Source organism: Saimiri boliviensis, chromosome 2 (genome assembly GCF_048565385.1).
Source record: "Saimiri boliviensis isolate mSaiBol1 chromosome 2, mSaiBol1.pri, whole genome shotgun sequence".
NCBI lineage: Eukaryota > Metazoa > Chordata > Mammalia > Primates > Cebidae > Saimiri > Saimiri boliviensis.
In genome coordinates, this window is record NC_133450.1 from 173986423 (window position 1) to 174000254 (window position 13832).

Below are 13832 nucleotides of genomic sequence, written 5' to 3' on the forward strand. Positions count from 1 at the left end.
AATTGAGATTTTGAGGTATTTTATGTTTCACAAATGCAGATATACAAAAATGACATGTCTACTCATTGAGGAAGTTTCAATGTTTTTACATACATACAAAGTACTTACACAGTCAGTGTTGTGATAATGCACTTTTGTGGAGTCAGATCTGCAAAAGTAAAAATAAAAATGCATAAAGCCAATTAGAACTCTTAAGAAGTCTTGGTGCTGGGCGCGGTGGCTCAAGCCTGTAATCCCAGCACTTTGGGAGGCCGAGGCGGGTGGATCATGAGGTCGAGAGATCGAGACCATCCTGGTCAACATGGTGAAACCCCGTCTTTACTAAAAATACAAAAGATTAGCTGGGCATGGTGGCATGTGTCTGTAATCCCAGCTACTCAGGAGGCTGAGGCAGGAGAATTGCCTGAACCCAGGAGGCGGAGGTTGCGGTGAGCCGAAATCGTGCCATTGCACTCCAGCCTGGGTAACAAGAGCGAAACTCCGTCTCAAAAAAAAAAAAAAAAAAAAAAAAGAAGAAGTCTTTATACAATTTGTACTTCCAGTATTGGAAAAGATGCAAAGGTAAAATACGTAGCATAGCAAATTGGCACTATGCACGAAGGGGCAGAAGTTGTACATGACTGAGTAATTTGGCAGGGGAGATTTCTTGTGTCTTTGGCCTGTGTTTTCACTTCTGTGATCTTCAAAATGTTAACTGCACTTGTATTTGGAGAGTGGTTGTGGTCTACAAATTTGATAAGTTTGTGTTCTCCATTTGAAAGTCTGGTTGTTACTTGGCCATTGCAAAGAACCAGTTTTCTGCATTTGCAACATCAATAATAATTAGCTTTTGAACGTCTTTCACCATTAAGTAGCCTTGTACACATAACTTATCAAAACCTTTTTGTGAGGGAACAATTTCGTATGTCTCTTCCATTCTGTTGTAAGGAATATAGTAAGAAGGAGTGATGTTTTGCTTCTCCAATACCAAATCTGTTTTAGTCAGGTTTCTTCTGAAAGACAGAACCAATAGGATATGTATATAGATACATGAGAGGGGATTGATGAGGATAATTGGCTTACTTGATTATGGTGGCTAAGTCGTATGACAGACTGTATACAAGCTGGAGCCTCTGGGATGCTGGTAGTATGATTCCATCCAAGTCCGAAGGCCTCAGAACCTGGGAAGTGGATAGCATAACTCTCAATCTGAGGCTGAAAGCCACCGGACCCAGTGGGCTGCTGGTGTTCATAAGTCCTATAGTTTAAAGGCTGGTGAGCCTGGACTTCTGATGTCCAAAAGCAGCAGCAGAAGTCTGTCCCAGCTTTCAGAGAGAGAGAGCAATTCACCTCTGTCTCATGATGTCCATCAACATTGAGGGCAGATCTCCCCCGGACTACTCAGACTCAAATACTAATCTCCTTCAGAAACAGTCTCACACCCCCAACCCCAAATAATGCTTTTCCAGGTTTCTAGATATTCCTTAAGCCAGCCAAGTTGACACTCAAGTTTACAAGTCCACTCTTCGTCAACTGGCACCCATACACATCTTAACTTCCAAATAAAGATAATAACAAGGTAATAGTTCTGCCTAATATTATGCAACTATCCTATGTACAACTGAAAATGCACTAATCCCTTTCCCAGGAGTAGGCTTTCAGGATCTCAGCATTTGGGATTTTAACCTTTTGGGATTGTGGTTTTGGGGATTTTAGGTGTTAGGAAGTTTAGACTTTAGGGATTTTTGTATTCTTGAATTTAAGCATTTGGGATTGTGGTGTTTGGGATAGTGTCTTTCAAGATTACTGTTAGCACTATCTTTTATATTTATTCCAAATGGTTACCTGTATCAATTACTTTTTTCTTTTTTATTGCTGACTGGCATTCCATTGTATGACTAGCATAACTTGTTGATCCACTCCGCTGTTAAGGACATTTGGGTTGTTTTGAGAATTTGTATCTGACACTTTGTATACTATGAATTTTCAGCTGCTTTTTAAATTCCTTTCTGGTCTTTGGTAAGAAAGAGATTGGGGAAAGCTCAAAAGCAGTGGGAAAAATTCTAGTTGCTAACTTAGTATTTAGGGGAAGATGAAGCTCTATACATCAGCTATACTTAGCCTCCTGGCATCTTATCCTCACTTAAATTAATCCCTGGGCTGGTGTTATTTAAGTACCTCACTTAAATTAATCCCTGGGCTGGTGTTATTTAAGCACCTTTAGTTCACTGTTCAGCTTAGTAAGTAGAAAACTTCCGTTGCTGGGTTAGTCTATGTGCAGACATGTACTTGCCCCTTGGCATGTTCCACCTCTTGCCAGAATAGGATCCCTTCTGACCAAGGATGAAATTACCTTTTTTCATCATAGTGCCTCTACCCTCACAAATAGCTGCATTCTGAAGTCTATAATTATATCGACTTTGAAACAGTCCCTGTGTATATGTATGCACAAATGGGGGTACATGACCTGTAGTTTGGATATTACTCATCTTTTTTTGTGTAAATTATATATTGATCACTGTTATGATAAGAAAGTGGGGGAATACATTTAGATTGAGTAATTGAAGAGAGTTTAATACAGAACCTGTTTACAACTGTGTTGTCAAGGTTGAGGGAAACTCAAAAGAGATGGTAAACTGTCTCAGAGTGCTTAATATCTGTGGCCTAGAGAGATAAGGGGAGGAAGAAAAAGGGTATCTGTATTATAAATAGAGGTGCCTAAGGGGAGCCAAGACTTTCAGAAGAGGAATGGAGGCAACCTGTAGCAATCCTGCAGGAAGTCCTGTGTCAGGAATACGTCTCCTGACTTCATTGTTTTCACCCTTTGATGTCCTGCCATTGACTCCAGTGGGTGAAACCAACCAGAAGCCAGAGTACAGGGGAGCCTGTTGATGCTTTTCTTTAAAGACCATTTTTCTAGAGCACAGAGCAGGGTTGAGAAGGATAGAGGATAGATAAGAAGGAGTAAATATAAGACATAGTATAATGGTGTTTTTGAACTTTGAATAGAGAATCTTGATTGCATCTAGGAGGGTCCTGTCAGAACTGGGTATATAATATATGCTCCAGTGAGCTCTTGCTGCCTTTAATTTAATCATAGTCATTTAAGGGATACTTTTAGATAGATCTCTTCAGAATTCCAGTTCAGTTAGGTGGACCCTTGCTTTCTGTTTCTATAGGAGCCACATGGAGTGGATTTCTTTTTTTTCCATTTTCCACTCTATATGATTTGTTTAGCTTTAATTTTTTTTGTTTGTTTCTGTATTGGGAAACCTCTCGTGGTCCTTAGGAAAATCACATTTGAATGTAAACCTGTAGTCTTATCAAATATTTTGTTTCTACATCTTGTCGTCTGATATCACATTTTTGTGTTATTGTCAAACAATAAACATCTTGGGTTTAATTAGAAGGACCACAAGCAAAAAATAGTAGAGATCTCATTTTAAAATACTTCTACTAATATTGCTACAGAATAGATAGTCTTTTTTTTTTTTTTTTTTTTTTTTTTTTTGTTGTTGTTGTTGTTGTTGTTGAGACGGAGTTTCGCTCTTGTTACCCAGGCTGGAGTGCAATGGCGCGATCTCGGCTCACCGCAACCTCCGTCTCCTGGGTTCAGGCAATTCTCCTGCCTCAGCCTCCTGAGTAGCTGGGACTACAGGCACGCGCCACCATGCCCAGCTAAGTTTTGTATTTTTAGTAGAGACGGGGTTTCACTGTGTTGACCAGGATGGTCTCGATCTCTTGACCTCATGATCCACCTGCCTCAGCCTCCCAAAGTACTGGGATTACAGGCGTGAGCCACCACGCCCAGCCAATAGTCTTATCTTAAATGATAAGAAGGAGCCATCTTAATGAAAATGTTGGACTGATATGTTCCAGGCAGAAGGGATAGCAAATGCAGTGGCACTGACTTAAATATCGACTTCGTGTTTTTGAGGAATGGAAAGAGGCCATATGGAAGTGTGGCTTCAACAAAGTAAGGAGGTAGGGCGTTAGAAATTAGCTCCAAGGGAAAGTCAGGGCTAGATCATAAAAAGTCTTGATCATGGTTAGAAGTTGTAATTTTATTTTATGCACAGTGAAAAACAGCTGGAAGGTGTTAGGAACAGTAATGACAAAATTCTGGCCTCTGGGCAGAGGAAGGTTTGTCGAGGGTAGTCAAGAGGAAAAGAATTCAATCAGCTAGTTTTTATGTTAGTTTGTATGAGGAGGAGAAAAGGTAATAAGTAGATAAATAGCTGTGAAAATGGAGAGAAATTGATGCATTTGGGATAGATTTTGAAGGTGGAATCAGAAGGACTTGCTAATAGATTACATGTAAGGAGTGAGGTAAAGAGGAAGTAAGCTTGAGCAACTTGGTGCCATGTTCTAATCTGGAGGAAGACTAAGAAAGGGATGAGGATCAAGAGTTCTCTTTTTACTATGTGAGGTTTAGCCAGAAATATAGCTTAGTTGTTTGTATATGAGTTATGAATCAGTGTTTTTCTGCTAGCATATTGTATTTACTTTTGGTCTCCTTTTATGATCTTTTAGCTTTGGAGGAATTTTTCACATCACTTGTGAAGCAAGAAATGGTGAATATGCCTCGTGGGATATATCACTCTGCATTAAAAGGAGGTGCCCGCACAGACCAAGGAAAGACTGTAGCAGGAATCCCCAATTTTATATTGAAAATGTATGAAACAAACAAGCAACCAGGATTGAAACCTGGCCTTGCAGGTAAGGGTAGTGCATAGCATAAAAAATACAGTTTTTTAATGTAATGATTTAACTTCCACTTCCATGTAGAATATAATAGGCCATGGCAGGGTGTTGCTGCTGCTACTAACACCTGGATAAATTATAAAAATAATTGCATTTTAAAAGACACCAGAGAACTGTAGAAACAAAGACAAATAGATGGATTAAAGTGGCAGAATCAGCAGAACATTTTAGAACTTTTTTATTCCCCACCGTGGGGGATACCCGCTCAGCCCAGAGACGTGGCCTATTGGAAGAAAGAGAAACCAGAGGAGCTTTTAGTGATTGCCTGGGACTAGGGTGACAAGTTAGAGATTTTTCTCATAGGACTTGTGCTGAATTTTGAGTTTGCACCAAGAGCTAAAGAGCTAGGCTGACAGCTTCTGAAAGGCAAAGTGAAATCTCTCTTAGTCTTTTGGTGCTTAGGAAACAAAGCACCAGCTAGGAGAATGGGCTTGAAAAAATAGCATGCAAGAGGTAAAAGCCCTAGAGAGCAGTGAATCGATACTGAAGATGTGCAACTGCTCTCACCTGGGTGTGCTTACTAATTCTGGCCACAGCTGGAGGCTGAGCATTCAGGCTCAACATCTTTAAGAGGCTGGTGAGGAGGTAAAGAAACCAACAGTCATCTTGGCAATCATGTGGAGCCAGAGTGACACAAGTCCCAATTTCTCCCATAAGTTACTTTCCACATTTTGGAGCTTTCTGGGATGGAAAGCTAAAGAGCTAAGCTGAAAATCTCTGAAAGCAAACCCCAATCTCCCGTAATTTTTTTAGATTGAGGAGTCAAAGACTCATTAGACTGTCACTTAAAAAATCTTATCGGTAGCAGGTGTTGTGGGGAGATATGCCCTGGCAAAGGAGTGAACCAGAGCTGGACCCCAGTTACACAAATTATAATCAGTCCTAACCCAGATCAATTTCTGATTAGATTGAAGTAATCAGTCCTTCATCCAGTCTGCCTAACAGAGGGGAAAAGAAGACTGCTCTTTGATTAACAGTAACATCATTTAGTGCTTCTGTAGTTCTTTCATATACTGTACTAGACACAGGACAAAGGAAGTACCAGAAATCAATATCAAAAAAGATAACCACGATATCTCCAGTAGACTGAAAATTGAATAGTATACTTACAAGTAATCGATGCGTCAGAGAAAATAATCAAAATGGAAATGAGAATATAGTTTGAAGTGAATGATAATGAAGATAAGACATATAACAAGCTGTAGATTGTAGCTAAAATAGTATTTCTAAACACTGTTTCCCCTCTAGGAAAATTTACATTTTCAATGTATATTTTAGAAAAGAAAGGAAAATAATCCTGATTTAAACTTCCATCTCAAGGAGCCTGGAAAAGAAGAGCAAATCAAACTTAAAAAATAAAGAAATAAATAATAAAGATAATAAAAATCAGTGCCAAAAAAAAACCACAAAAAAACATAAATAAGCTGGAAGTTCAGCTGAGAGCTTAGCTGACCAAAGTGGAAAGGGCAGGGAGAAGAGAGAGAGTGAGTATATGTGAATGCAGGAATGAGGAAAGCTTGTCCACCTGTCAGTATAAACTAACGGGACCCGTGTTATCCAGTGTTCATGAATATTAATATGTGCAAGTATTTATCTTTAATTGAAATTTATAAAAAGCTGAACAGAATCTCTAGAACTAACAGTTCACACACTTTAAAATAAGTCAAGAATTGTAAATTTGTTCGTTTATTTATACTTAATATAAATAAATTGTAAATAGCATTTTACATGTGATCTTAGGTAAAAAGCTATGAGTCAATAAGTATAGAATTGCACTGTATTTGTATTTTTGAGATGAAATTTCTCTCTGTCGCTCAGGCTGAAGTACAGTGGCGCAATCTCAGCTCACTACAACCCCTGCCTTCCAGTTCAACTGATTCTCCTGCCTCAGCCTCCCGAGTAGCTGGAATTACAGGTGTTTGCCACCATGCCTGGCTAATTTTTGTATTTTTAGTAGAGACAGGGTCTGACCATGTTGACCAGGCTAGTGTTAAATTCCTGACCTCAAGTGATCCACCTGCCTTGGCCTCTCAAAGTGCTGGGATTACAGGTGTGAGCCATCTCATCTGGCCCAATAAGTAATATTTTAAATGTTAACTTTTTAAATCTCTTGTGTTCTTTTATTCCTCTATAAATGGTCAAAAGTCATAATTTGCTTAACAAATTAGCTTTTCATTATAAATAATTCTATCCAGATTGATTATTAATTACTGTGAATCTAATCAGTGAGGTTTTTCCATAACAAATGTCTTTATAGGCTGGGCACAGTGGCTCATGCCTGTAATCCCAACACTTTGGGAGACTTAGGTGGGTGAATCACGAGGTCAGGAGTTCAATACCAGCTTGAACAATGTGGTGTAACCCCCCTCTACTAAAAATACAAAAAGTAGCTGGGTCTGGTGCCTCACGCCTGTAGTCCCAGCTGCTCAAGAGGCTGAGGCAGAAGAATCCCTTGAACCTGGGAGACGGAGGTTGCAGTGAGCTGAGATCGTGTTACTGCACTCCAGCCTGGGCAACAGAGTGAGACTCAGTCTCGGGGGAAAAAAAAAAAGAAAGAAAGAACTGTGTTTATGAATTTCTTTTTTTTAAAGGTGGGATGTTATTTTGCTATGATGTTCCAACGTATCAGAGTAAAGATGGAAAACCATTGCATAGACTGATGGGCAGTAGAGGGCGAAATTTCAAGCAGACTTCACTTGCTCTTGTACATGAGGTAGGTTCCCATATTCTCCAGTGTCCTCTTCTTTATGTTTTAGGGTTTTCTCCCTTCATGATATGTTAAGGAAGTTGGAGGTTTGTTTCAAAATAATTCTTTTTGGTCGTAATTAATGTAAGTTTCTTTTAAAGGTCACCAAAATAGCTGACCCAACTGAATACTCAAATATCTTGATGTATTTCTGAAAGAAATTGGCATGTTTTCCCCCACTGCCCAGCCTAATTATTAGGGAGTAATGGCTAGGAATATACTTTACCTCATCAGTGCTTAACTGTCTTTTTTCCCCCACTGCCCAGCCTAATTATTAGGGAGTAATGGCTAGGAATATACTTTACCTCATCAGTGCTTAACTGTCTTTTTTCAGAATAAATATCAATTTATTATTTAAAGAAATAATACTGCCCACATCTTAATTCTAATCCCTAGCAATTATTTAGGGGACCAGTGTTTCTGTTTTGTGAATGTTTGGAATTACAAGTAAATAAAAGCATTTTAGACAAATAGCCTTTGGTGTTATTAGTTTGCTTTTCTTTTCTGCTACCTTTTAAAAATAAAGTTATATGATTCTATTAGATGATTTACATGAAATCTGATTATTGCAGATTATGGCAAAACCAGGGGGAAGAGTGAAGCTGGAAAGTCGTTGGGAAATGTATTTGTATTGTTTTTAATATTTTATTACACTTAGTATTGTGCATATAAATTAAAATATATGAATGAATAACAAAACAAAATTACAACAAAGAGATTTATATAGTTCGGACATAGTAGGCTATATATCAGTTATAAGTAAAAATAGATGAATTGTGAAGATTTAATGAACTTGATGTAAAAACAATTATTTCTAAAACATTTTTCTGTAAAATCTTATTTTGATGTATAATTTATACATTTGGTTGTAATTAATTTGATTCACTTTTATTCTGTATTACACTAATTGCCACCAGTTTAATAGCATAGCAAAATTCAGAGGGTTTTCAAAGACCCATCTTTATCCTTTGCCATCCATTCTCCTTTCACATAGTTAGAGTAAAAATTATGTAAATACTTGTTTCAGAAGCTTTTTTCTTTCTTTGTTTGTTTGTTTGCCTAATATAGTGTCTTCATTCAACTAAAGAAGGATCTGGGAAGAGCAGTATTTCCTAGAAGGTTTAATTTCAGACATAGGTGATTTCTATGTTTGTTTTTCCCTGGCATTTCATTAGTTGGCATAGAGAAGGGAGAAACTGGATACCTTTTTGTGTTTTAAGCTCTGCACTTAGATATTCGAAGGGCAACTAAAGTCTAAAGTCTTGGTGAAAAGCTGATTTATGATAAAAAGTAACCATCAGAACAGAATCAAGAAAAAGCATTAATGCAGGGAATAGCAGAAGACATCTGTTAACTTCTGCCAGTGGCATCAGAAGTTAATGAGGTATGTCCTAGATAGAAGCACAGAAAATCTTTGGGTTAAGATACTTGGTGCTTGTGCTGTAGAGAGCCTAGAAAATTTCAAAGAGAAGAGAAAATAACATTATTATTTTAGGTGTCAATTAGAAGGCATGTTGGACAGAATTCTGCCAAATCTATAGTAGGATTTTATGGATTCCATATTCTACTCAGTATATATAGTTCATTTGCTTAAAACATAAAGGCTGGAGGACCCATAAAGTTTCTCAAACTATGGGACAAGACATATGAACTTTCCAAGCTGATTAATAAAAATAATTGCATTAATAATAGCTAATAATCGGCTGGGCACCGTGGCTCAAGCCTGTAATCCCAGCACTTTGGGAGGCCGAGGCGGGTGGATCACGAGGTCGAGAGATCGAGACCATCCTGGTCAACATGGTGAAACCCCGTCTCTACTAAAAATATAAAAAATTAGCTGGGCATGGTGGCACGTGCCTGTAATCCCAGCTACTCAGGAGGCTGAGACAGGAGAATTGCCTGAACCCAGGAGGCGGAGGTTGCGGTGAGCCGAGATCGCGCCATTGCACTCCAGCCTGGGTAACAAGAGCGAAACTCCGTCTCAAAAAAAAAAAATAAATAAAATAAAAAAATTAAAAATAAAGAAATCTTTAAAAAATTAAAAAAATAATAATAATAATAGCTAATAATCAGTTTAGGTACTTTTAACACTATGAAGTAGATACTGTTGATGTGTCAAGGTCACAGAGCTAGCAAGTAGAGGAGCCTGGAAATTGAACCCAGGGAGTGAGGCGCCATGGTCCTTGAACTGTCATCTTCTCTCCCAGGTTAATCAGAGGACATTCTAAAAATACCTTTGGATCTTTCCAAAATTATTCTAATCTCTCTTAAGTCATCTCCTTGCATCTCCTCTTTCTTTTGTTGCAATCAATTTGGTATTTTTCCAAATGAAATTGCTTCAAACCCTGCTTTTGATCCTCCTATTACTCTATCCTGAGTCTTTTTTATTTCCAAGTATTTCTTCTTTCTTTCCTTTTTTTTGAGACCAAGTCTCGCTTTGTCATCCAGGCTGGAGTGCAGTGGCGCAATCTCAGCTCGCTGCAACCTTCATCTCACGGATTCAAGTGATTCTCCTACCTCAGCCTCCCAAGTAGTTGGAATTACAGGTGCCCACCACCACACCCAGGTAATTCTTGTATTTTTAGTAGAGACTGGTTTCACCAGGTTGGCCAGGCTGGTCTCGAACTCCTGACCTCAGGTGATCTACCTGCCTTAGCCTCTCAAAGTGCTGAAATTGCAGGTGTGAGACACTGGGCCTGGCCATATTTCCAAGTATTTCTTCAGAATTCCAGTTTGTTTATTAATTCACCAGTTGATAGACCTTTGGGTTTTTTTCTCAGTTTTTTAATGATTATGACTAACCTTTCTATAAACATTCTCATACATGCCCATGTGTGAACATCCATTTTTCTATATCTTTTCAGTAAATACCTGGGAGTGAGATTGCAAGATCATGTGGTAAATTCATATAAGACTTTATAGGAAACTATCGAGTGGTTTTCCTAGTGGCTATCCCATACTGAATGCCCGTCTGCAAGGTATGAGAGTTTCAGTTGCTCTCTCCTTGTCAGTGCTTGATATAGTCACTTAAAAAGGTTAGCCATTCTTGTAGATGTGTGTTAGTTTCCCTTTGTGGTTTTGTGTTTCCTTAATGATTAATGATGTTGAGCATCTTTTCATGTGTTTATTTTGTGTGTATCTCTTTTCTTCCTGAAGTGTTCGCTCTGATCATTTGCCCATTTTTAAAATTGGGACTTCTGTTGTATACTTTATAAATTCTGGATATTATTTTTAAAATTTAATCTGTTACATTTCTATTTTCTTAATAATATATTTTGAAGAGTGAACTTTTCATTTTGAAGAATTTCAGTTTACCAAATTTTACAAAATGGTTCTTGCTTGAATCCAAGATTACCAAAATTTTCCATTTTCTCTTTTCCTGTGTTTTATTTTTATTCTTTTAAATTCTTTTCAGAAATTGAGATATGATATGGTTTGGCTATGTCCCCATCCAAATCTCATTTTGAGTTGTAGCTCCTACATGTCGTGAGAGGAAACTGGTGGGAGGTGATTGAATTATGGGGGCAGGTCTTTCCTGCGCTGTTCTTGTAATAGGGAATGAGTCTCATAAGATTTGATGGTTTTCAAAACACCTTTTCCTAAGCAAAGCTCTGTCTTTGCCTACTGCCATCCATGTAAGATGTGACTTGCTCCTCCTTGCTTTCTGCCATGATTATGAGGCCCCTGCAGCCTCGTATAACTGTAAGTTCATTAAACTTGTTTCTTTTGTAGATTGCCCAGTCTTGGGTATGTCTTTATCAGCAGCTTGGAAATGGATCAATACAAGATGTGACTCATACACCTTAAAATTCACTTATTTAAAGTATACAACTCAGTGGTTTTCAGTGTATTCACAGAGTATAACCATCCCCACAAACAATTTTAGACCATTTTCATTACCCTGAATAAAAACTGTGTACCCATTAGTAGTGACTCCTCATTTCCCCTGTCCTTATTTTTCACCAGCCACAAATCTACTTTCTGTCTCTATAGATTTGCTTATTATGGACATTTCATATAAATACAATCATATAATATATGGTTTTTAATGTTTGTCTTCTTTCACTTACTGTAATGTTTTCAGGGTTTTTCCATGTTGTAATATGTATTGGTACTTCTTTTTTGTGTGAGAATAATACTTCTCTGCATGAATATACCACATTTAATTTATCCATCTTTCAGCTAATTGATCTTCTGTGTTTTCTTAGTTATACATTTTAAGCTTTACTTTTTAGCTTAGGTCCATTTGAGTTAATTTTTGTATAACATATGAGTTATTTGTTGAAAATACCATCTTTTGTTCACTGAATTACCTAGGCACTTCTGCAAAACTCACTTACCCATATATGTGTGGGTCTATTTCTATACTCAGTCTTGTTCCGTTGAGATCTGTAGATCTGTGCTTTCACCACAATGAAATAGCTGAATAACTTTTCACTTTATAATGTCTTGAAATCAAGTAGTTTGAGTCTTCCAACTTTGTTTAATCTTTCAAAAAAGTTCTGGCTATTCTAGGTTTCTTGGTTTTCTATATAAATTTTAAACCAGTTTTAAGAAACCACAAAAAAGTTTCCTGTTACTGACGTAAATGCATTGAACTTGTAGGTCAGCTTGGGAGAGGACTGGCATCTTGGTAATAGAGTATCTAGACCCACGAACAAAGTGTAATTGTCTATGTTAATGGTTTTTTTTTTTTTGTATTACAAATCTCGGACATATTTTGTTAAAGTTCATAAGTATTACATATCCCTAAGTATTTTTATGCTATTCAAATTAGACTTTTTGTTTTGATTTTTATGGTTTATTGCTAGTATGTAAATATCTCGTTGATTTTATTTCTATGACCTTACTAAACCAATTTATATATTCTTATAGTCTTTTTGTAGATTACTTTTGTGTTTCACTGTAATGTTGTCTATAAATAAAGATGGTTTTAATTTTTGCATTTCTGATCTGTATGCCTTTCTTTCCTTTTTATTGCTGGACTATACTATCTAGAGCCATCATTACAATGTCGATTAGGACTGATGAGAGTGAATATTCTTGATTATTCACTTAGGGGAAAACATTCAGTGTTTTGCCATTTAATATGGTGTTTGTATAGAGATTTTGTAGACTTCCTTTGTCAGGTTGAAGAAGTTTGCTTCTAGTCCTAAATTGCTTAGAGGTTTGTTTTTTTAATCACAAATAGATGTTAAATTTTGTAAAATGCTTTTTATTGTGTTTTTTGTTTTTTGTTTTTTTGTTTTTTTGTTTTTTTGAGACGGAGTTTCGCTCTTGTTACCCAGGCTGGAGTGCAGTGGCGCGATCTCGGCTCACCGCAACCTCCGCCTCCTGGGCTCAGGCAATTCTCCTACCTCAGCCTCCTGAGGAGCTGGGATTACAGGCACCCACCACCATGCCCAGCTAATTTTTTGTATTTTTAGTAGAGATGGGGTTTCACCATGTTGACCAGGATGGTCTCCATCTCTTGACCTTGTGATCCACCCACCTCGGCCTCCCAAAGTGCTGGGATTACAGGCTTGAGCCACCGCGCCCGGCCGTAAAATGCTTTTTAAATATCAATTGAGATGATCCAAAACTTCTAAAATTTGTTGATATGATTACTTATTTTTACTGATTTTCTACTGTACACCAATCTTGCATTCCTGGGATAAACTCCGCTTGCTCATGCCCTGTTTATATATTGCTTCGTTCTGTTTACAATTTTTTTAATAAGGATTTTTGCATCTATGCTCATGAGGCATGTTGTTCTGTAGTTTTTTTGTAGTAATTTTGCCTGGTTTTGTTATCAGGGTGATGTTGTCCAAATAAAGCAAGTTATGAAGTGTTCCCTTATCTTTTATTTCCTCAGAGATTTTGTATAGAATTGTTATTAATTTTTCCTTAAATGTTCAGTAGAATTTTCCAGTGAAAGCATCTGGGCCTGGAGTTTTCAGTATAGGAATGTTTGTAACTGAATTTATTTAATGTACATGAGGCTTTTTTTAAAAAAAATCTACGTCTCTGTGTGTCTACCTACAGGTACACCTCATTTTATTGAACTTTGCAGGTACTGCATTTTTTACAAATCGAAGGTTCGTGGCAACCCTGCCTTGAGCAGTTCTGTCTGTGCCATTTTTCCAATAGTGTATGCTTACTTTGTGACTCTGTGTCCCATTTTGGTAACTCTTGAAATTTTTTTTTGTCATATCTGTTATGATCTATGATTAATGATCTTTGAAGTTATGATTGTGATTGTTTTGAGGTTTGAAGTTATGATTTGTAATTGTTATCTAGTTTGTTATCTAATTGGTGTGTGGTGATATTCCCCACATAAGAAAATGAACTTCATAAATGTTGT

General features: G+C 37.4%; 1 protein-coding gene across 6 annotated transcripts in view; it reads left to right on the forward strand.

Annotated features, from left to right (window-relative positions):
* The window catches only part of FOCAD (focadhesin), a 312140-nt gene that overhangs the window by 193346 nt on the left and 104962 nt on the right, over window positions 1–13832 (forward strand). For all 6 annotated transcript variants that reach the window (XM_074394918.1, XM_003928127.4, XM_074394919.1 and 3 more), the window contains 2 exons: window positions 4513–4698; window positions 7335–7456. In XM_074394918.1, coding sequence (XP_074251019.1) covers window positions 4513–4698; window positions 7335–7456 — 308 coding nt within the window. The remainder of the gene's footprint in view (window positions 1–4512; window positions 4699–7334; window positions 7457–13832) is intronic.